The sequence below is a fragment of the Phalacrocorax carbo genome, chromosome 6, assembly GCF_963921805.1.
Source record: "Phalacrocorax carbo chromosome 6, bPhaCar2.1, whole genome shotgun sequence".
In the NCBI taxonomy this organism is placed as follows: Eukaryota; Metazoa; Chordata; class Aves; order Suliformes; family Phalacrocoracidae; genus Phalacrocorax; species Phalacrocorax carbo.
This window is the reverse complement of record NC_087518.1, coordinates 45,541,566-45,565,777: the sequence shown is the minus strand read 5'-3', so window position 1 is coordinate 45,565,777 and position 24,212 is coordinate 45,541,566. Positions and strand designations below refer to the sequence as shown.

Below are 24,212 nucleotides of genomic sequence, written 5' to 3'. Positions count from 1 at the left end.
GCCCAAAGTTGTAAAACCTGCCCACAGCTGCTCTGCTTACCCCCAACCTGATGTTTCACACTGTGACTTTATGCAGGCTTGTTTGGGTCTAACAAGGTCCTTATTTTTCTACAATGCAGGAAATAAGGAAACCAGCCATCAATTATTAGAAGCGCAGCAGATCTGAGCCGCATGGCTGTAAAACAGATTTTTCTTTAATGAAACTGAGCTGGCATTTGCCAGAAATAACAAGTGCCCAAGACCAAAATGTAAATCAAAACTAAAGGAGCGTTTTCAAAACTTTGAATCATTGGTAGCAACAGACAAGCTCAGAAGGAGGTTGGTATGATTTTGGAATGTCTTAAAAATGTGTGACTAATATGACTTCTAAAGACATTATTTGTGAGTTAGTATTTCAGTCTCCCCACAGAAAGAAAACATCATGACCAGCAAGGGCCACAATGTTTGCTGTAATAACTGTGTTAGTATGTCGCTATTGCTATGCTACGAGGAGGCTAAGAGCCTTTGTTTTCATTTCAGAAAGCAAAGAAAGGAAGGACGTTAATGGTGAATATCATCAGTGCTTGGTAAGAGAAGGAAGATCACAGCTGTTACTCTTTCCTCACATCTCCAGGTTTTAAACCCAGCACTTGGTTTTAGCTGGTCTCAGCCCAGGTCCTAGGAGACAGTAGGTTCCATCACAGTATCTCTGAATAGAGACTAGTCTAGTAAAGGAAGAGCGATGCTGTTTGCTGAAGAGACAGACAGAACAAGAGGAAAGAAGGGGTGCGTTTGGAGGAAGCACTAGTTGCTAGCAATTGCCTTACCATAATTACTGTCAGAACTGTGTGGTTGTGGGTGCAGTAACGCTCCTCCTTCCCCAGCCTGCCCCATACTCCTTGCCATGACACCCAGAATGAGGCCCTAAATTGGCCTGAATATGGATTCTAGGCCCAAGGACCGCAATGCAGAGGGCACACGAAGGAAGAGCAGTGCCAGGTCTGGCAGCAGGAGATGGCCTGAAATCTGATCTTTTACAGATTGCAAATGGAAGACAAACAAGCTAGACTATCCCAACGGCTAGTGATTCTACCATTGAATGCAACTGTCCATGGTAGAAACAAAGAATTTATTCCATGGGAACATCCAAATCTCACTCAGCAACTCCAACTACCAGAGGATTTATCAGGTCCTTTGCTAAGCTATGCCAGGATTAATTATCCTTGCAGTCAAAAACATGAGTCTTCTTTTTTTGATATTGCTCTGTTTCCAGCCATGAGGTGCCATCTGTATTTATCTGCACCCAAAAGAACCCTCAAGTATCACATATTTTCTCCTTCGGTGCATCTCCAGAACAGACCAGATTGTCTCTAATCTTCCATTAGTCCATCAGTACCACATAGGGGTTGGCCTCTTCCAGTTCTTCTCCAAATCCTTTGATTTTTCAAAGCCATTTAAGAAAGTTTGAGCATTGCTCTATCTTTCTGCAACCAGAGTCATACTTAACAGAAAGATAACATCACTTCCCTATGCTTTTTATTAATGTATCGTATCACCTTCTACCCCATTAGAAAATTATCTTCTCATACCAACTGAATATGACATCCCAATCCTTTTCAGCATCACTGCTTTCCAGGACACACAGCCTCCCATCTATAAAAATAGTTTATACCCTCCATGCCAAGGCACAGTCTCATGTGTTTGACTGGACATTCATTGTCCAGTTCCTGATCACTGCTTAAGAAATCCATATCACATGCCAGTCACTTCCTAATTTTTATTTATTATTCCCTTAATCAGAAGCAACAGACAAACTTTACTGGCAGTGGTTTTCTATTTTCTGTCAGGATTTCAGTAGAAACTGTTAGATAACACTGGGAATGAAACTCAAACTTTCAGAGTTGTATACAAAATACTGTCACAGTACAAAATATTGTTGTTTGGTGTGCATCTCAATTTCTATAGATAAGACAGGTTTTACTGCATTCAAAAGGCTACATTATTGCTTTCTATACCACTATATTTCTGCCATCAACATTGCATGTGACAATTCAAAATGTATCCCAGAAGCTTAAGTCTAATCTAGCAACACATTTACCTCTGCCAGCCTCACTCTCAGGCTCATTATAAAACAAGAACAAGCTTGATAAACTCTCCTAAGAAGCAGAACATCTTCCTTAAGCTGCTCTGTTAATGCAGATTTCTGCCACAATGCATCCCCACTTCTAAAGAGTCTAAACTCCACCTGGGCCATAAGGATGCAGATATGACCAACAACTAAAGGGCAACAGAACTGGAGGACCTCAGCACGGTCAGTTAATTCTCATATTTGAAAAACAGGATGCATTGCGAATGAATAATAATAATAATAATTCAATGTAAGCCTAATTCAGTATCAATAAGGCTATTTCCTTCTTTAGAACAATGGTTGGCATTTTCTATCCCCAACAGGCAATCGTTTGTTAGCAATGGCATGTCCCCAGAATACCACAGAACGTTTCACAACTCCTTTGCACATAAAAATCAATCATTTTCCATGCCCAGTTGTCCCACCACTGGCTCTCCCAACTGCTGCTCTTAGAGCCCTTCACTCAGTCTGGTTTTTATTGTATGCCTTCTCGGTGTTTTCTTGACAAACAAATGCGTGGCCAGAAACACAAACGTTAGACAAGGAGGGATTTGAACTTCGTTCAGTAAGTCAGAGAGAATAGAAGCCTGTAGTATTAGTTTGTGGGACCTCTTGTAACTCTTCATAGTGCCTAAGAGTTGAGTATGGGAATTGAAAATGGCACAGGAAAGATGGTCGGGCCTAAAGAGTTACATCCCACAGAAGAATTTCCATCCAGACTGTCCTTAAAAACTCCAGTGACAAACAACTCACAGCCTGCTTGGGCACCATATGTCAAAAGCTAAGTATACTCCTAGTTAATATCTTTCCTAGTGTCAAGCCCACATAATCCCTGTGGAAGAATAAATCCATGTAGGAAAGACAGAAGGTGCTGAATATCAGGTGCATTTCACAAAGTACTTAGTACAAAGGAAAAACCTACACCCACACTCAGCTTCAGAAGGACGCAATAGGAGACTTTCTTCCACACCAGCAGAGCAAGACTGGTGCCTCAGAAGGATGTGTGGACACCATGCACACAAATTTTAACTCTGAACTATGTATCAGTGGATTCTATGTTTAGAAGGTCCTTCTTGTATCTAGTTTATATTCTAAATCTGGGTTGCTCATCAAACTAGCAAATATTGTGGTCAGCAGCCTTCACACTGGAAGCTGTATCCAGCCTTTCAGACTGTTTTCTATAGTAGTAGTTAGTATCATAATACATTTTTACCTAAATGCTAGTTGGTTATGAGGCTATTATTCACCAAGTTTCCTCTGAAACTGCCTCCCCGTCACTTCAGAGTGACTGCTTGCTGCTGAAACATCTACCCCATGCATAAAACATCTTTATCACTGCTAGTGTTTACTGTTCTTAATTTTCAAGTCTCCCAGCAACTCCTCCAGCAGCTAATAAAAACTCTATTGTTGGCATTAACACTAACCCTTAGCAAGAAAAGTTCACCAAGCAGGTTAGTCCCATTTTGAGAAACAACCTGGGTACCACTGAAGCAGCAAGCCTCTGCAAAACACCCGTGTTTTCTCTCAAACTTGCCAAATAAACTGTACTTGTAGCCAATGCCATCATACATTTGGGCTCAAAACACTATTGATGATCAGTCATTCCAATGGTTTGCTCTCACTTTCTCGATTTTGGTCCCCTTTATATTGGCTTTCTATGACTAATCTTACAAAATATATGACTTGTAGAAGTATTTGTGGAAGTGGCAAACTTATAAGCAGATAGGCATAAAAGCGAATTTTGACAAAGCAGTCTTGAGTATTCATGCCAGTAACCTCTGCCTAACAGCTTCTGACAGGATGCAGTACGAGAAAGGAGATCTCGTATGAATAATGTTTCCAATAAAAGCTAGCCAAATCACCCTGACAGACTTTGAGTATTTACACATTCAGTAGACCAAAAGCTATTTACACCAGTTTCCATACTTCCACATATTTAGCCCACAATTCAAATGAGTTACAACCCTTTACATATATTTAAAAATAAGCCAACAGCCAAGTTGCACAAAGTAAAAGACAGAGGCCAGGAGGCTAAGAGAGTAGAAAGAATAAGTTATTGAGACTCAAGGGCAGGGAAAAAGCAAAGGGGCTCTAGGGGTAAACATCCCGTTAAATCCTGCATACCCAGTCAAATCAGAGAGATGCTGAAATGCATCACCTTTGTTTTGAAGAGAGAACCATTCACATGCATAGTTTGTAGCTTATCCCCAAAAAAATATGGCAAATCAGCAAACCTTATCGAATAATTCAAGAACTCAAAGAATATAAGCCAATTTATGGTGAGTTGGCAAGAGGAAAACTAAGAAGCAAAACTGTTCAGATTAAAAATGTGAGACATCTTTTTCTTTGGCCAAGTGAACTGAGTCCATACTTACAGGACAAACTTCTATGCATTAGCCCTCCAGGGCTCAAGTCTGTCCCCTTTTCACCCACTCTTGGTTTTAAAATGGTGTCACTTCAGATTTGCACCAGAGCTAGGGATAATGGAATCAGGCAGCTCTGTTTCAGCTGAATATACGCCAGCTCTGATGACTTCAAGGAAACTGAACATTACAACAATCAGATATCCAGAAAGGAGGAATTTAGTGTTGTTTTTTCTTCTTCAAGTCCTGGAAGACAGCTGCGTGCAAAATCTGTTCTGCCAGAGTGATGAGGATCTCAGGATCCTTGTAGTAGCTACCTGCACCCAAATCCAGGGGGCATACAATCCATCAGGTGATTTCTGCCACAAGAACAATAGACATAAGAGACTCCTCCCTCTGCTGGAAGGCAAGGACAACCCTGAAGTTGCTTCCTCCAGCAAACCAGGGAGGAAAGTTTTCCTCCCAACAGGTACTTATTATTGGCTATTTCCAAGACAGGTCCCTTAACGTAGCCTCCTTTCCCTCATCTCAGCATGACAAGCACTAAAATAAATGGGAGAATTTGTTCATCAGCAACAATTCTGCAACTGGCAGCGTAAACCAGATGCCAAGCAGTAAGAAGCCCCAGCTAAAATGTTCCATTAAAAACCTTACATATTTGTTATCTTTGGGAGAGTATTTTGGACTTTACACCACTCACACTAGAGGAGACTTTGCTACGTGAGGTATGTGGTGCTTGCCCTTGTCGGTAAGAGAGAAATCTGGTCCACATGCACACTGAGGGGGTGTAGCCATGCTCAAGCAAGTGCCACCCCAGGCTGATACAGCCACATGTTGCAGTGCAGCATCCTGAAACAACACCAGATCAGATCTCATACAGAGCAGAGTCACATCACTCTGTCCCTCAGCACAGAAAATTAAGCTGGCCCTGACAGTGTGCCGAAACTACTTCTTGCTCCAAAACTGGCTTGTATTTCTCTACACCATACTCTGTTACACTCTTGCAGTAGAAACATCATGAACAGTACAGACTTGCCCCAAAATTATACAAGTGGTACAGCCTATAATAGAGTTCAAGCACCCCAATTCTTTTCATCTGAAACATTTATACACTTGGCCATGTCAGCTGCTGGCACAATCCTTCACCATTTTTGCCCATTTTGTGTACAATGGCAGATCACACCGGCTTGAGACCCATGCAGGGTCTTGAACAGGAAGATAAATTAAAGGTGAACATGCTATGGTGACTGACCTTGGCATCCAAGCTACTGGGCTGCTTCTGCTTGCATACTTTTCTCTCTGGGAGAGTTTAACACTTAGATATTCTCTTCTGTGCCTCAAAACAGCCACGGATGGGATTTTCAAAAACATTCAGTACTGGCTTCCTCCTGAAGTCAATGCTGCAATGCCCTGCAATTTCAGCAGGAGTAGCAGGGCAAAGCAAGAGTTATGAAACCTCATGTTAAATCCTTCCTGGGATTTTCCCAGAAAATACTGGTAAATACAGCTGAAATTTCCTCTTTTATCTGTTCTCACTTTAACTCTCTCTTCTCCATCCAGCACAAATGGGGGCTGGGAGGAAGGCAGGACTTACATACGGAACAATAAGCAAGAGCTGTTTTAGAGTGAAATGAGTCCATCTGAATGCAAACTGCTGCTTTCCTTGAGCACCCTTCCTGTCCTATTTGGTCTTCTCTCTTAAGCGCCTGCCACTACAGAGATGTTCCATCAAAGAGCACAACACACAGTCATCATAAGTGACTGATCATTTGCTCTCAGTGAAGGATTCAGTAAATCAAAGCCAGCTGCTCTAGAGAGGGCCAGGCAGCTAAAATGAAGTTAAACAAAATAATAATAAAAAATGCAATCTAGAACCTACATACATAGGAAATCTACTCTTGCATTTCAAATAAATAACTCTAAGGTATTTAAGCCTCATGCACAGAAAACAATTTTGTAACTTTTTTTTTTTTAAGTCATCCTCTTGCATTGTTGTTCTGCCCTAATAACTCTGAAATGTGCTACTCATCTCTCCCAGTTAAATATCCTGTTTCACAAGCCCACTCCTAGATATCTGAAACTGCACAGCATTTCTATCTAGCTTTGGGCATCTAGCATTCCAAAGAATTAATATTTAAACTTATTATAAAGGAATGGGGATTGCATTAAGCATGTAGTATTTAGCAAAACATTCATATTAATAAACTGTTGTGTTGCTTCTTTGAAGCACATTTATCATTCTTTAAACTCAACAAAAGATTATGCTCCAAAACTGACACATGTATCTATTTTCCTTTTAATACAACCAAGACTTAGATAGGATTATAGAGTGGAAGCTATCAAATTTCAATTTTTACAATACGCTTAAAATTATATTATCTTTCTTTGCCTAGGGAATTGTTGACTTCAGTATTTAAGTGACTTAACCACAGCAAACTGTGAAAAAGCAGTGAATCACAGCACTTTATTTTAAATAATCCTAGACCCTCCACCTCTTCTTGGGAAGAACCTCATGTTAATATTATTATACATATTATTGCTCTTATACCTCTTGACTACAGAAAAATGACTAAAAACCGCAAATTGATTACAAGGTATCACTAATGGGTTTTTTTCCTCTTATATTAGCCTTCGATTTACATCTTAGGTATGATCGCCCAAGCCAGCATGTGTAATTTATTTACAGCATTGGAAGGCAGGCAAAATACATCATCTACTGTTATACAACCTTCTACTAGGTATTAAAACACCAGGCCCCTGGAGACACACTTCATATAGTTCAGCAAGTTCCAAAATAAACCCAACTGCCAACCCCTTAAGGACTTAAAACAACAATGGAAATCTGTATTAAAAAGTTAGTTTTAAAGTATTTGATGATGTCGCCTTAGTGTCATTTTTCCCTCTGGCTAAATATGCAAAAAAACATGTAAGAATGCATTTGCTTTCCCCTCATTCTAAAACAGCTGACAACTCCATAGCTCTCACAAAGCCCTCTTCTTATCACACACATAAATGCCAGATTTAAATGCAGTTTAAGATGTCTTGCATTCATTTAACCCTTAGAATAAATTTGATCAGGTGTATTCAATTACAGTGCTCCTTACCAATCCACTATGCAAAATAATCACATATATATTCAGACATGACAAAAAGTCAGACATAATTATTAGACATAAACCAATACAATTGCTTAAAAAAAAAAAAAAAAAGAGCTAGAGCTCAAGTACTTTGTGATGATTTGACTGAGTCCACCCTCGTAATTCCTAAATGCTCAACACCTTAAAATAACCTAAAACACAGATTTTGGATCTATTTCCTATTGCAGCTCTGACAATGTCTCATCTGTTTTTCAAGTAGTATCCCTTCAACAAATAATCATTAACAACCATTTAATAGATCCAAACTAATGACTGTAATAAAAACAAAAAAATACAAACAAAAAAAACCCACACCTTGTTCCAGGTTACTAGTGAAGCACAGATTCTGAGAACAGAAAGTTCCAGGTTCCAACTGAGATTTCACATACTGGGTGCCAGAAATGTAATAGGAGAGGAAGGAAAAAGGGGAATTCTTTGCCTCTATTCTTCAAAGCCTGTGCAGAAAGGTAGTACTGCAGTAGTCTGAACTGATACTTATCTGAATGGAAGAACAGGCCCTTGCTTTTTTTACATGCCCCACTTAAACCCAATAAAACAGCATGAGTGGTTTTAACTAGTCGTTCTGTCTAAGTCATTGTAACACTCCCTGCTCTCAGAAGAAGATAACAGCTGTGCCATATTCAGAAACACATACTTTTGCCATTGTTTGCACATTTGCAGGGCAAGATTACACTGTACCACAGATAGTGAGCACTGGCCTTGCATTGGAACCCTGTATTCTTTGAGTTACATGAGTGTGCTGGGAAACAACGTTTGGTGGCTGAGAAAAAAAAAGCAAACAAAACCAAAAGTCTATTAAAAGCAGTTTCATGCACTGTGAAATGATTACTAGATTGGACGCCTTGTTCAAGCCTGTTGACGTATAACGATAGAAACCTCGAGTACAAAATGGAGCAGTTTACATCTATATTGCCTCTCAAATTACCCTGCCATCAACATCTTCAACAGTTCTAAAATCACTAAACAGAGCATTAAAGCAGAGATTCACATTTGTAGACTAATGGTAATCATGGTACCGAATGTGGAAATTATATTCACTACAAATTTTTCTTCATAGTCCATACATTATTCCACTTCCTAGCTTACACATGGATTGTTATTTGTCCTACAAGCTTTTCCCTGTACACAGGATAAAGAACTTCTGTAATATTAGTACTGAAATATTGACCCAGCTAAAGTTAGTGGCAAGACTTGTACTAATTGTTTAGAGTAAAATTTTGTCCCTCCTATTCAACATACCAAGCATCGCTGCTCACTGAAAGTGGAAAAAAATCAATCAACTTTGTTGAAATAAAGAAGTACTATTACTCCCAGAAGACACATTAAATTTAGTAGTTTTAGTAAATAGAATCTTGAAACATTTCCAGAATATAATCTCAAATCTACTAAAAATCCTCAGCATACACTTTAACAGTTTATGCATATACAGGGTTGAACTCTAACACACAAATAATCATTTAGATACAGTTGAATACATATTTTAGAATATTCTAAGCCCAAAATATATGCAGTTATGTGACAACTCACAGGAATACAGTAATCCACATACTGAAGTATGCAAGATGCCAATCTGAAACTTTTTCTTACTGTGAAAGAAGAAAGGAAAATATATTTTTCCTCTCATCCCATTTAGCAGAGTATATAACAATGCCCATTTTAATTCCATGTGTTAATGTAACATTTTAAAACCAAAGCAAATAATTTCTTTTTTACTTCTCTTCCTTCGAGTAAAACTCAAGTTACAAAATCTCTTCCACAGATGAGATTTATTTCCTATAATCCGGCATTATTTGTTATTCCATATAGTTCTACACAATATTAAGATAGATACAATATTAATTTGCTTCCTTTTTTCCAATAGCTCATTTTTTTCTGAGGCAGAATGGGGTTTTTTGCTTTTACTTTACAGGTATTGAATGCCTTTATAGGACAGGTCAATCATTAGATCTCCTGGTTTGTATTTACTAAATATTCTCTACTACCAATCCCTAAATAAGAAAGAATTTAATTAGATAGAGTTAAACCTCTTTTAAATCCATGAAAGGGTCATCTTCAATACAGTGCCTCTGATTTTGCAACACAAATCAGTAGAACTTCCTTCAGCAGCAAATACTGAAAGTTATTCTCCTATTCAAGACAAGTAAGCATTTTAGCCAGTTTAAAGGAGGAGGGGACAGACACAGTTTATCCTAAATGACTGTATGCATACATTCTCCAAACTGCAGTTTCTTCTCCTTTCTCTCCTCACAAAAAAAAAAGGAATAAAAAGAAGCTCTGTAACTGCAAGCTCTGTTCAAATAAACCTTCAAATTCCTTTTTTGTAGTGCAGAGTTCAAATGCAACAAGCATGAAAACAACAGTGAAAAGAAGAAAAATTTATTACTATAGCTGTACATAAAATTGAGAGAGTTTAGAGATCATCGTACCAGTGAGCCCATTCCCCGTCTCCTTATCAGTCCATATAATGTTTATCAGCTCTAGGCCATCCCATTTGCTCCAGTGGGATAATCCAGGTGAACACAGGCAAGGCATATGAAAGAAAATGGCAGAATCAGGCCCAAGACCAGTCCATACACCTAATAAGTCATATAACCAAAACATATGCTTTTGCTTAAGATCTCAACAGTATAAGCTGTTTACTTATGCAAGGACTGTCCTGCTAACCAAGGGAACAGTCACAGGGGATTGCAATGGCAAGATTTAACCCTCCTTTAGACAAACAGCAGAAGAAAATTAATACATTTCAATACATTGGTTGTATGTTTGCCAAAAGCAGCTACACCTAAAAAAAATAAACAAACAAAAAAAAAACCAAAACCACCACCACCCACAACAAAAAAACCCCAACCCACTTTCTCCTTGTCTGAACAAAAAAATACTCTCAACAAGGAAACATCCAACTACTGCAACCGAACAGCTTATTGTTTTGCCCACTGTAAGTTAATATCTGAAGTGGTTACTGCAAAGGTCTGAGCCATTTGGATGATTTCCCAGTGGCACAACTAGCAGGATAAATCTCGTCATTTCTACTGAGTCATGAATTAGGTACACCAAACAAAACTGGGAAAGAATGAAAAGAAGTGTTTCCTGGTAACAACCATAATCAATGTCATTAAAAACCTGAGATATTTGACATCTTTATAGATTACTCTTTTGTCACCACTAAAGCCTTCTTTCCCAAAAGTTTCTTTCCTGTTGACAATAATTATTTTGCCCTGTGTTACTTTCCAAATGTAATACCGTAGCCTGAAATTCAACGAAACAGAACCAAACCCTCAGAATCCCAGGAAAACATTGTAAAATGGACTTCATACCTTAAGGTACAGTTATTCTATGCTGAGCAGACCACAAATGCCTCTAAGAAGCACTGCCTGGGTGCAAATACTCTGCCTTGTGACACACATGGAAATCAATGGTCAAGAAAAGCGTGGTGTGTATCACAGCCAATCATACCAGAAGGGGGAGGCTGGGTGAAAACTCGGTGTTTAAACAGCTCCCGAACAGAACAAAACATGAAGCACAAATCCAAGACGCTGATATTTTTGGTAAACAACCAACAGCTCCATCCTGCAAAGTTCAGACCCAAATGATCTGATTCCCAGAAGTAATCCTCAACCACCACCCCTCAAGTTTTTGTTCAGCTGTTCATATAAAAAGATTTGCTCAGGCACAGAAGCATTTTGCAGATTCATAACTTAAACACTGTGAAGCAGTAGAGTAACACCACAGAGACATTACAACAGCAGGATGCTTTTTCCCCATTGTGATTACTTCAAAGCTGCCCTTTTTATTAGTAGGATAGGGTATCATTTTGATTCATTCTTTTTTGAAAAAAATAAAAAAAAGTAAAAGCATGTTTAGAAAAAAAAATATTTTCTACAGGCAACTATAAAAATTGATTTGCTTTTGTTAAAGAGAATCTTTTACCCTCCCTACTTGCAGCTTTCAACTGTGGATAAACCAAAACCAGGAGACACATTCTCTAATCTAACCCAGACTGCAGAGGGAATTACTGGGTACGCGGTACTCCGGGGCTGGAGAGCAGGAGGCACACAGTGCGATGATCTGAAATCAAGCTGTCATCAGTTTCCTTCCCAAAACCTTTTACTGGGTAAATCTGAATATTTCCCTCATTCCCACTTCTTAGCTATATCTTGTTACATCACATCCACAAACAGCCATCCCTGGTCCTTTTCTTTATCTTCCTGAGAGAACCAGGGTTGTTGGGAGACAGTTCACACCACTCCTTGAAAGATCAGTGGCTCTCCCGTCTGCAGCATAGCTCACTTTAGATACACAGTGAGAGACTGAGTGACTTCTGTTATTTCTATGGAACTGACTCAGAAGCATAAGGTGCTGAGCAGGGGCTGGCAGCTCACAGTATTCAGTGGGAGAACTCCAAAATGCCCAAGTGGACGTTAAGGCACTTGCTGACACCATACAGGTCAGACGGAGCAGCACAGACCACACATTTTAAATCAGACTCTAGCCCAAAATTTTACTTTCCCTAACTTCTCCTGAAAATACCTTCACAGGGTAAAAAAACCCAAAAAGCAAAAACAAAAAAAAAAAAACCACCCCCAAAACCCCAGTGCTTCCGTCTTTGGAAAAATCCAACATTGTCCATCAAATCACCACACTCAGTAAATGAACCCTATCCTGCCCATGGATGCCTCCTACTTACTCCCATGACTCAAGTCACCCATATGCAAAAGCAACCACAAGGTAACACCCTGAACAGAAAATGCATTAAACAAAAAACAGCAATGAAACTTAAAACACAGGGTTTTTTCCCCAGTGGTGAAAAGGGGAAACTGATCGGTCAGGAAAGATGAATTAGCACCCTTCTCCCGGTGCCCACCTACACCTACTGTAAGAAGTCCCAAGTGAATGGAAATTACACTTTTCTCCTTACCCACCCTACCCTCCTGCCCTCTGCAGCACCCACAAGAGAAATAAGCGTGAGAAGAAGAGTAAGTAGCTCAAAGTGGGGAAGAAGAAAAAAAATTAAAAGTGCTTCAGCAGTCTGCTTGGGGAGGGCAACACGTGGGTAGGGTTTTCAGCAGGTCTGAACCCTAGTCAAGTGGCACCAGCCTCACTCGTGAGACCACAGCAGACTCAGGCATCTCATGAGTCCCTTCTAGAGGCAGCAATCGCAGCAGCACAGTGGTACTAGAGCTCGTAGCTGTCCCTTCATCCCTTCATTCTTAGTGAATCCTCCTTCTCCCCCCTCCAAACTTGGCTCTGTGTCATAGACTTTCATTTAATTCTCACCAAACATTAACAACCTTTTTTTTTATATATATATCAGGAGCGGAGAATTGCAGCATTAACAAACAGAAAAATAAAATAGGTAATTTATAACCTGTTGCTCTACTCTGTCTGTATTCACTGGTGAGAACAAACACATCCTACAGTTTACAGAACAGACCTCGCACAGTTTGAGGTGTTCATTAACATAACTTCATGGCAATGGAAGGTGCCATCACCCTAGGTAACAAGCTCACAAAAGAAAATGTTACTAGTCCAAGGGCATGCAGTTTACTTTTATTTTTCAGAAGAATGGACAGAAAGGGATGCACTGAAAAAAAATCCTAGTGGGAACTATCTTACACCAACAAGACAACAGCATGTATATCTCTAAACTAGAGAACGGGAAAGGACTGAGAAGAGAAAAAGAGAATTACCTTTTTAACACTTGAGAAAACATTGCTTTAATATTAATAACCTTAGGTGCATATATGTCTCTGCAAGTGGCTTTGCAGCATAAAGGATTGCTTGAATTCCCTCTGATCTCATCCAGTGACACCTTAGAGGGATTATTTTAAAACTAAATTTTGATTAACAAATTCCAGCTCAATTAACAAGTTCTAGCTCAAAAGGGTAGCTAACAGATTTGAGTGGGCAATTCCTAACCTAACTTCAGTGCCACTTCTATAACAACAGATAGATGAAAATCGGGTTGGACGATTGCTAACTAGCAGAATTTGCCTTTACGCCATGCCTTTCAGGCACTAGGAACCCCAAATCTGAGGATTCACTGCCTGAATCCAGCATTTGCAACCCCTCCTTGAAATACAAACTATAAATCCAAGCAACCGTGGTGAAATTGCTGAATAAGAACTAGGCATTTATTGTCAGTCAGGCATACTCACAAACAAACACCCCACACGCACGCTCAGGCGCAGGACAGACTAACCCAGTGTTCAGCACCATCCTCAAAACAACCACCTCTGAGAAGTGACCAAACTGAGCAGCAGTTGCTCAGAAGAACTAACGAAGATGCTGGTCTCATGATTTTTTAAAGAATATTGAGAAACGCTCTGCTGCCCATCGGCAAAAAACAGTCTGGTTTATCCTGTCCCTCCAAGGTGCACAGAAAAAAAAAAAGTTTTAAAGCTTGCAGTTTAATAAACAAGTTAGAAAACAAACTGAAGACCAAAAAGAAAGAGAAAAAAAAAAACATTAAAAAAAAAAAGGATCTTGATGTATGTTTTTGTTTGGGTGGTGGATATATATTTTTCTGGTGGTGGTAGCATTCAGTTCATATATTTTTAAACTCACCCTTCACGCTCTGATGTTTCTGCTGCTGGAAATAATCTTTGGAGCCTCTAGCGCATCGCAGCTCCTGCACCCTCGGCAGAATTGGGATCCTCTCGAATATGCTGGGTCTCTTGGGGATGAAATCCAGCAGAGGCGCTGACATTTCAGGGGGGCTCTGCTGAGGCTCCGCGTGGTCACTGCCGTTGCTGACAGTTATTTTAAAGGACATCTGAGGATTCGAGAGAGCTTTATCACTGCTGGGACGGGTGACCTGCGGCAGTTCCTTCAGAGGCGCTCCCTGGCATTTATCGGTCACCTCGAAGCGAGCCGGACCGGCGCTGGCTTTCTGACCCCCTGCGAGCTCACAGTGCATGTCCGCGTCCGGCTGCCGCCCGGGCCCTCACCGCTCTCCTGCACCGAGCGGCACGGCGGGGTGGGGGTGGGGGGGTCAGTGCCGGCGCCCGCCTCAGCTCAGCCCCGCCGCGCGCGCCACCAGCGGCCGTTAACCGCCGCCCGCGGGGCGGGAAGCTGCCCGCCGCCCGGCTCGCTCTCTCACGCACACCGGCCGCAGGGGGAAGAAACGCGGAGGTGGGGGGCTCAGACCTCGGCGGCGGCTCGCCTGTGAAGGACGGGGAGGCTGGTGCCGCGCGTCGGCTTTCCTCCCTCTCTAGGCAACACCGCCAGGCTTTTCGTAATCGCTCCGGGGAAGGCGAGACCGGCCGGGAGGGGAGGGGGGGACCGGCACACGGCCGGGGCTGTGAAGGGGCCGGTGCCTCTCAGCTGAGGCATCCAAACAGCGGCCGCCCGGGCAACAGCGGAGGCGGCGGCAGCGCAGGCAGCGCCGCGGGGCGTGTTGGCCAAAGCCGGGCGTTCACGCCGGGCTCAGCGCGGCCCCGGGGTCACCGGCGACCCGCCGAGAGGTGCGTGAAGGAGAGCCGGCCCAGAACCGGCCCCCGGCGCGGCGCTGGCAGCCGCGCCCCCGCGCTCCTACCTGGGAGGGGCTGCCCGGCGGGACGCGCTACCCACCGGCTCCCGCCGCCCCCGCGCCCCGTCCTGCCGCCACCGCCGCGCCGGGCTCATGGGCTCAGCCCCGCTCCCCCGCCGCAGGGCCGGCTGCCTGAGTGAAGGCAGCCCGGGCCATTACCCTGGCGCGGCGGCGGGGCCAGCCCTTCGCTCGGGCCAGTCGGGGCGGGCAGGGGGAGGGCTGTACCGCCGGGGCCGCCCCTCGGCGCTTTGACAGCGGCGGGGCGGGGAGCGGGGTTCGCCCGCGGGCCCGGCCACCCCTCACGGCCTCGCCCCGCCGGAGGAGGGCAAGGAGCCGGGGACCCCGCGGGCGTCGGGAGAGGGTCAGCACTCCGTTGTGCCCCGAGTCCGGCCGGAGGGCCCGCACTTCCCCGGTGCCTGCCCCGGCGGTGCGGGGTCCCCGCGCTTGCCTGCCATCCGTGTTCTTTCCTCACACCCACTGCCGAGGGCCTGGTCTCCTTCGCCTCCAGGGTCCCCCGCGCCTTCCCCCAGGCAACCCGCTCCCGCCTCTAGCCGGCTCCGCGCCGCGCACGAACGGCAGGAGCCACGGGGCGCCCGCAAACCACCCGGCCACTGAACAGCCGGCAGCACCCTATAAACAACTTTTGTGCGAAAGCCACAGCAACTGCAGCATGTCACGGAGGAGCAGCGGGAGAGAGCAAAAGCCTTGCCAACGGCCTGGGCCCGGGAAGGAGGAGATGTGTCAGAAGTGGGTATAACCTGGCCAAGACATCTCCTCAATGGTGCAGTTTCAGGTGCATCCAGTGCTTCTGTCTATATGGTGGCCTTGCATTGTTCCATTCCTGTCCTACAGGTGCTTGGAGCTGGCCCACTCCATTAGAGGCAATTAAGCTAGCTCAGAGCAAGCAGCACAGAGCAGTGACATTTGTGCTGGCTCCTCCTGGGCCAGCTCGGGTCTGGAAGCAATCTAGCTGGGTTTATTAGCTTGGGCCTGGTTCCAAGCAAATGCAGGCTGAGCTATGATGCGCAGCTTTGCACCAGCAAGATTTACCAGCCCACTCTTTGCTGGCTCGGGGATGTCTGCACCCTGCTGCCCAGCATGCTGCTGTCAGCACAGGTGCGGCACAGCAGGTCCGCAACACTGCAGAACAGCTCAAAGATAGGAGTGACTTGGAGTTACCCCTGATTTACACGGGTGTAAAGCAGACAGACATCTGGTTGGAAATCATGCCTGTTCACATCAAACCTAAAGGAGAGTCTTGGGAGATTTAACACGAGGAGGAGGGACAGCTACTGAACTGGCATCTTGCTACACCCCTCCTGAGGAGCGTCTCGCAGCTAGGCAACAGAGATCATCTTCTCGCAGCACAGATACTGCACAGAGTGCTTTTCTCACAGTTTTATCCATCCCCTTAATAACATATGCCACCCTGCAGAGTAAAGGAATGGTCAAGACAGGAGGGCATGACTTTTTCTTGGCAAATGCTAGGAATGTTGTGGATTTGGTGGGAAGGAGGCAACTCTCCATAAAGACACAAGATCTTGAGATGGAACAAGCAGTTCTGGGAGCAGTGTGCGCCTCTCCCTTCCTGCCCAGTGTGGATTCTCTGAGGTCTACTAAAGAAGGATCTTGCCAGCCTTTACCCTCAACATGGGCAGTAACAGGGTCTTTTTCTTCTGTCTTCAGTCTTCAACTGTCAGAAGTTAATAGCTTTCTGCCAAATGTGATTGAAAACTGGTAAATATCCTCAGAATATGTCAGTTCGAGTAAGATGCTACAAAAAGAGAGAAATCCCCACCTCACCTCTATAGGAAACAAAACTAAATATCAACTAGCTGGCACAAACACTGATTTCTAATCATCACGGGGATTTATAAAACCAAAGTAAAAATTCTCAGCGTATGTTATGCCTCTGCACAGCCATTCTCTACAGCTACACAAGACCTCTCAATGCTCTGCTAACCTACATCCATTCCCCAGTCCCATCGGTCTGCGGGGCCCTCAGGACCAAGCTGCACTTTCTCTTCAATTTGGAAATGCTAAAGGCACCTGGCAGTGCTACCTGAAACAGTAATAATACACTGTGGTAACGGTCTAAACCCCAGTGACATGAAGAGGCAGTAAAATTTACTGTGGGAAATATTATTCCAGAATGCAGTGTAACCAGAGTAATCCTCCTGCTTCCAGTGCAGGAAAAAAATCACTGTTTAGGTGGATCCTGAACATGGCCTCAGGTTGTGCAAATTATTACACCTCTTTTGATGTGCAGTGTCTAAATATCTAAACTAGAGGGGTTTTCCTAGAAAAAAAGGTAGTTTGGGATATATTGTGTAACTTCCTAGAGGGATTTTTCTTCATGGTTAGGGACCTTCCCACAGCAAGCAGAGAAAAGGACGAACTTCAACGCTTTGGCTGCTGTCACCTCGTTAACCCACATAATTCTGAATTCCCTACCTCGGGCCACGCGTGTCCTGCTCTGAACCACTGTTGAATTCAAGTTTTTTTTCTCACCATTATCCAGAATATTCTGTAAAACACCGGCAGGTGCCGCCACTCGCTTAGCAATAGCCCAGGGCTGGGCTGCTCAGCATGCAGGGGGGAGCAGAGAGCCTCCTGCATGCGCAGGGCACCCTCTGAGCGGAGGAAAAAAAGCCTTTTTCACACGGGTGGCCAGGAAGGATTCGGCCTGAAGCACACCACAGCTCCAAGCTTCAACAGCGCATGGAGTTAAGGCCCTTCACAGCGAGGTAAATCTCTCTGTGGCAGATCAGCTCACAGCGATGTAGACTGCATAGCTCAAGCTGCAGGTACCCACATTCCTTCAAGCCCAGTAGGAAATGAGGCCCCATGGACTCAAACCTTCTCTCACACCACTATTTCCTCCATTTCAAGAGAGACGTGTGGCAGCTGCCCTGTCTTTGCTGGGACTATCCAGCTGGGGATACCCATCCCTGGGCCTAAGCAAGGGAAGCAGGTGGCGATGGACATCCTCCTCCAGACCTAGCTGTGCCTGTCAGGGACCTGACACCTAGAGCTCTTCCAAAGAAGTGACTAAGCTCCCCCGACAAGTCCACAGACAAGGGAGAAACAAGTGCTTGGAGGAGCTTCCCTGCTGAATCAGAAGACACTTCATATGTTTCGGTTCTGGAACAAAGGCCAGGCAAGTGCAATCGTGACAGCTAAGACCGTTTTATGCCCTGGGTCACCATGACTTTGCTGTATGCACAAGCTGCACAGCAAATACTGATTCACCCAACGTTGTCACTACATCCATGAGCTAGATGGGTGTCTCCCCTCCTCGTGTAAACCAGACATTGTCCTCTCACCCCATGACAGCACTACTCTCCCTTTAATAGAATGGGGACAGATTTCTCCTCATTAGCTTTCTTGTTCAACATTCCTGGTTGCTGTGGTCATGGATCACAGAAGACCCACAGCTAGCCCAGTTGCCTCTTCCCTCTGTTACTGAAGTCGCCATCACCAAAGCAGACCTTCCAGTTGAGGCAGATAGGACATCCTCAGTCCCTGAAGCTAGTCCGTGGGAGTTGCTTCATTTCAAGTCAGATGTGAAAGGTTAGGTTGCAATTTGGGATAAAAACCATACAGAGGAATGTAACTTCTTGCCTGAATATCCTCTCCCTAGGTCAAGTGGGTAGGACACAGGTGACAACCACAGACTTGCCCATCTGCCCATTCACTCCTAGCTGGTGACCAAAGGAAGACAAAACAGATACTAGTCTAAGACTAGCTCAAGCTGGGGCGAAATCTTACCTCACAGCAGCTAAGGAAAAGCCAGAACACAGACAATTGCTTGTGCAACAGTAATGGTTGTGCCAATTGGTGTTCTTGTAGCCAGATGGTGCAGAAACACCAAGTTCCCTGCTCTTGTGGTGCTGGGCATTGGTGGTAGTAAAACAAGACTGCAACACCAAAACCAGTGCCTGGACTGTGTTAGCCCCAGAAACTAGGCAGTCCTGCGCCACCCCAGCAGTTAGCATAACTGCACCCTGAGCGCACACAAGGCTATATCACACCAGGCCCAACTCAAATCTTACGCAGAACAGTGAGAAGAAAAAGTTTAAAAACGTTTGATACTTCAGTTTTTCCCTGATGATAACAGCTAAAATCAGGTCAGTGCCACAACAGTTTTTTTTCTCAGGGTCTACAGGTGCTTTTGCAGACATGCAGCCTCTTTGCTCTGGACAGCATGAGCCTCTGTGGTCACAGCTGCACGAGCAGGGGCACAACTGTCCTGGCTTGAGATGATGCTGCCTGGGAGCTGAGTGCACATGAGGACAATGAGAGATCATCTGTGAAAGTTGAAACAGGATGGGGGAAAGGACATTACATGAAGGGGACCCCAATTAACCAAATCCAGTTTTCAAAGTGTACTCTACCTTTTCAGGAACAGATGGTTGTAACTGGCCTCTGCATTATGGCTGGTCACAAACCGGATCTTCAAGAAACTTGTAGAAGCTGAAAACTCCAGTTCCCCAAGCAGTTCTTCTGTGGGAGGGGAGGAATGAAGCAGAACGGATACAGGTAAGGTGAGCTGCGCAGAGCAAACAAACAGAGTTGAAGTATTAATCTCTAGTTCACATACTGAAATCCCTGCTTCTACTCCAGCAGGCAACAAAATTAAATTCAAAAGGACACAATTAAAATTGTGAGGCCTTTGTGTAACTGCTGCAGTATAGACAGAGGTGGGAGGTGTTACCATAAGCATTCTGTTAATATAGGGCAAAACAAGCTGTCTGGTGAGAGAAATTACAAACTTTGTTATAAATAACCTGGTTGCAAACGAGCTGTCGATTCACACACAGCAGTTTATTTACTAAGGAATGCCAAGTCCAGGCTTGTTTTTATTTTAATTTACTGTACCACAGATAGTAAAAAAGAAACAACCAAACAAAAACTGAGCCAAAGGGATTGTCTCTGTAAGTATGCCCATTTCTTAGATTGCCCATATCCCTTTAAGGCAGCACAAAGCCCTTCTTTATAGTGGTTTTAAAATGACCTCCTAAATTAAGACAGCAGGGTCAAACTGACCACACATTATCTAGCGATGTGCTCAACTATTGCCTCATAACTTACAGATTTGTTTACAGCTCTTGTTGTTAGAAAAAAGAAATTCCTCAGATCACCGTGACTTATCTTTTAAAAACAAGCCTCTCTTCAATAGCTAGCATATTTTGGAAAAATCATTTGGTAATCTTGAATCCACCTTTGTCTTGCAGAGACTGCAAGAAATGACCAGCATCTCCAAAAGCCTCTGTAACACTACAGATCTCTCCCTTCCTCCTGCCTCCCCAGTTAACTGGCAGATCATTCTAGAGGACTTTGAGGAAAAAAAAAAAAACACCTCTAAAGAAGGGTTTGATCAGCCTTCATTCAGGACATGGCTGTTTACGCCTGCAGTTAGCTTCCTCAGACGTTCATCTGTATCATTTCTCTGCATCAGTCCATAAATAGGTTCATCTCTCACACCATGTATACACAACACAGGTAGTAAAATAAACTGATGTCATAAACAAACAAACAAAAAACCCCAGGACAGCACAACTTAAGAATGTTCAGCTTGTAAAATCCAATCCCCAGCATTGGGACATGCCAGAACTAGAATTACTGGTACAACTTCAATTCATGCCTACTATAAATGAGTTATAGTACTGGCTTTATAACATGGCCCCACAGTCATTTTGCCTGGGGATCCATATATTCAATGCATTGAAGATAGCGATTGCTGAATGAGCAGCTAGTCCCTCTTCTGTTCTCTCTTTATTGGCATAGCATCTGGACCACACAGTGAATATATTTACTGCACATCAGCCAAGCCCTGCACAGAATACAGATTTATTAATTTTCTCCAGGGCATTTCATTGGTGTCCATCAGTGCAGCAGCCTACCAATTTGCAAATTAATATCCACTTACCATTATTGGAGGTGAGGGAGGGTGGGGTTAGACTAAGCCCCATTTTACAACAGAGCCACAGAAGCCAAAAGCTTTGGTTTGAGTGCTGAACTTGTGACAAAGATTGACTGTTTCCCCCAGCCCTCCCTCCAGGTTATTTAGCATTTCCTATCATTGCATATGGTAGAGCATAGTTCCAGTTCCATTAGTTAGACTCAACCCTTGGTGTACCAAACAGAGCATGTGAAAACCAGGAGTCTTGAAAAGAGTGGCCACCTGTGAAGAGCTGAAGTGCCGCACAGAATCTCTGTGATAAAGGCAAGGACAAACCATTTCTCCCTGGCAGTGTTCAGTTTGCACTAACTATGAGGCTGGACTTTCTCTTCCTACAACAACTTTCTGTGGCTGCTGATGAACCCTTCCCCAGACTCGGCTGCCAGGGTCTGCAAAGGGAACAGCTCCCTCAATACCTAGCCCAGAGCTGCAGCCCTTTGCTCAAGTCAAAACGTTATACCACCAAATGTCCCACAGCCTGGCGCTTCCCCAAACCTGCTTTGAGCAGTGACCTCTGCTGGTAGACAGGGAACCCAGCGGGTTACAAAGCTAGTGCCAAAACTTGCCCTGAAGATAGTCGCCCGACCTGTCTCTTGAACTGAAACATCCTAACATTAGTTAGCCCACAACTGGAGCTTGCTAAGCAAGAGCAGAGAATGATACTTACACATAACCTATAACAATTTTTAACTTGTAGAAGGCTATCTAATCCCACTCCCAATTCCTTCAAAATTCATTCCAGGGCCCTCGCCATACCTTTTCAGACAAGATGCAGTTAAATACAACAGCCTGCCCCAGCACTGTTGTTTTAGTAGTCAGATTTAAACGTTGAGTTATTCAAGAAGCGAGAGGCAAAGCCTGTATTTTTTTCTGTGTTTTTGGCAGGGAAGGGAGAAGAGCTCACTATTCATTCTGCACTTGGTTCATTTGACGATTGTGTGAGCACATGCACATGCTTCTTAGGCCAGTTTTCTCTGAAATTCTTACTACTTTTGGAACTGACTCTTTAGGGGTATTAAAAAAAGAAGAAGAAGAAGAAAAAGAGATAACTACTCCTATGCTATCACCACCTATTTGAAGAGTCAGCTAGTATGTCCAGCAGAGCACACAGGGAACTATTCCCCCTTGAATCTGTGTTTTGATGTCATGGCAGGCTCCAGAGACACCACATTCATTTATCTCCTGACCAGCTCTAGTGTAGGCCCAAGATTTCTGCAAGGGCAGAAAGGCAAGGTCTTCTCCAATTTATTTTTTGTCTTCTGAAATCAGAGTACAATGTAGGTTTTGCTCTCTCTCACAGCCTGTTTTCTCAGACACAGGAGCTGTACAGTTTGTTTATCCTACAGGTTTGTCCAAAGCTGATATGCCAGATGCAAATCTCTGCCATGAGTCTGCAGCAAGGCGAAGCAATATTCTGATGTGAGAACAGCCCCTCACACCACAAGAGCTTGACAAACCACACTGCAGGTATGTCCACAGCACCCAAATGCATTTGATCCACATAGCAAATATGTCAACACAGTACTGGCGATGGAAAATATCAAGACCACAGGAGGGGGTGTGGGTAGTGGAGAGGGTCCTCAGCTTGCAGCATCTATGATGATTCCACCCAGAGCTTCATCTTTTTATTGCAGCTTTGTAGAAAGGTGGTAATGGAGCAGCAGAAGCATGGCTGCCATCAGTGTGTGAAGCCCTACAGCTATCAAATGCCTGTCTGAACATGCAAAGCACTGCAAACTGCCATCATTCATCTCCTGGGAAAAGGGAACAGCACTGCACATGGCAAAAGGCACTTCCACAGCTGCAGGTGCTCCTAGGGCCACCTCATATGGATTCACACACATATACACCCAATTACCTGAAAGCATCAGACCCCGGCACATGGCCAGCTGCAGTAGCTGGGGTGGAGGTCTGGTGAGCACACAGCCCACAGACTGCACAACTTGCCTGTGACTGAACAGGTACCAACAAATTCATCTGCAAGAGACTGATACTTCCATGCAGCTGGATGCATCTGCAGGGGGGCTTGCCTTGCCCTCGGAGCCATACGTGTATCTCAGTAGGTGGAAAGATGGCTGCTCAAGGCCTTAAGACACCAAGCACAGTACATACAGTACAGCCTCTATTCAAAGTAGGCAGCAACAGAATCGAAACCACTTCATTTCAAGGGTGCATTCACGCCCTGAGCTGCAATTGGCATTGAGACAACTCCCCAAAGTGGCAAAGAGTTCCTGTTGAGGGAGCAAGTCCTGCCTGCCTCCCTCAGACAGCAGTGTACAATTGTTTGAAGGACTAGGGCCACCACATTTGTCCACCCACAGCCCAAATTTTTGAAGTTGTATCTCAGAAAATGAAGCAGGATAGGGTTGGGTGGGGTTTTTTTCATATTTATGAGAGACTGCTTAAGAGCTAAAGCCTCTGTTTCATTATTTCATTCCAACAGGAAAACAGATCTGAACAATCAACAGCATACCTCTCTGCAGCTGCGGTAGAAATAATTTCAGATATTCTTGACTACAGCTAACCTGTAGGGAGAGACAGGCAGTTCACAGGCTTACCAGAATAGCAATCAAACCAAATGCTATCAGTTCCACTTTTGCATTTCATATGCAATTCAGCAAGAAGGTGCAGCTCAGCTTTGAGATGATTAAACAGATGAGAAATATTATCAGGCTTGAGGGATCCAATTTAGCTGCAGTTACATAGAAACCAATTGTAAAAAGGCTTTATTTTTTTCCTCATTACCCAGAATGCAGGAATGAACTCAAGAGACACTTCCCATACCTCACAGAGGCTTCACAGACTGATTATTTTTATGTTAAGACAGAAGTATATAAAAGGACTTGAAACACCAGCAGTTTGCCAGAGGAATGTAATTATTCCCGAAGCCAAAACTAGAATGTTATCCCTGTTTGAGTTGGGCAAGCCAGTTACCGCATCTTCAGAGGGCACCCAGCATACATTTTATATCCTTGTAGACTTACATTCATGAGCATGAGTTACTGTTAAAGATGCACTTTTAAGTAAAGGTTTAAAAAAAGTGTCTTCCACTTTTGAAAGCTCATCTGTCATACACAAAGACTTCTTCCAT

General features: G+C 43.9%; 1 protein-coding gene and 1 long non-coding RNA gene across 3 annotated transcripts in view; one reads left to right on the top strand and one right to left on the bottom strand.

Annotated features, from left to right (window-relative positions):
• The window catches only part of GLIS1 (GLIS family zinc finger 1), a 211,998-nt gene extending 196,664 nt beyond the window's left edge, over positions 1-15,334 (bottom strand). For both annotated transcript variants that reach the window (XM_064455060.1, XM_064455061.1), the window contains exon 1: positions 14,193-15,334. In XM_064455060.1, coding sequence (XP_064311130.1) covers positions 14,193-14,544 — 352 coding nt within the window. In that variant the 5' untranslated portion in view covers positions 14,545-15,334. The remainder of the gene's footprint in view (positions 1-14,192) is intronic.
• A 4,131-nt stretch (positions 15,335-19,465) lies between these two features.
• On the top strand, positions 19,466-23,037 carry LOC135314093 (uncharacterized). Its single transcript, XR_010373572.1, has 3 exons — positions 19,466-19,698; positions 22,468-22,588; positions 22,756-23,037. It is a non-coding gene; the product is annotated as an uncharacterized LOC135314093 (long non-coding RNA).
• Positions 23,038-24,212: the final 1,175 nt, after the last annotated feature.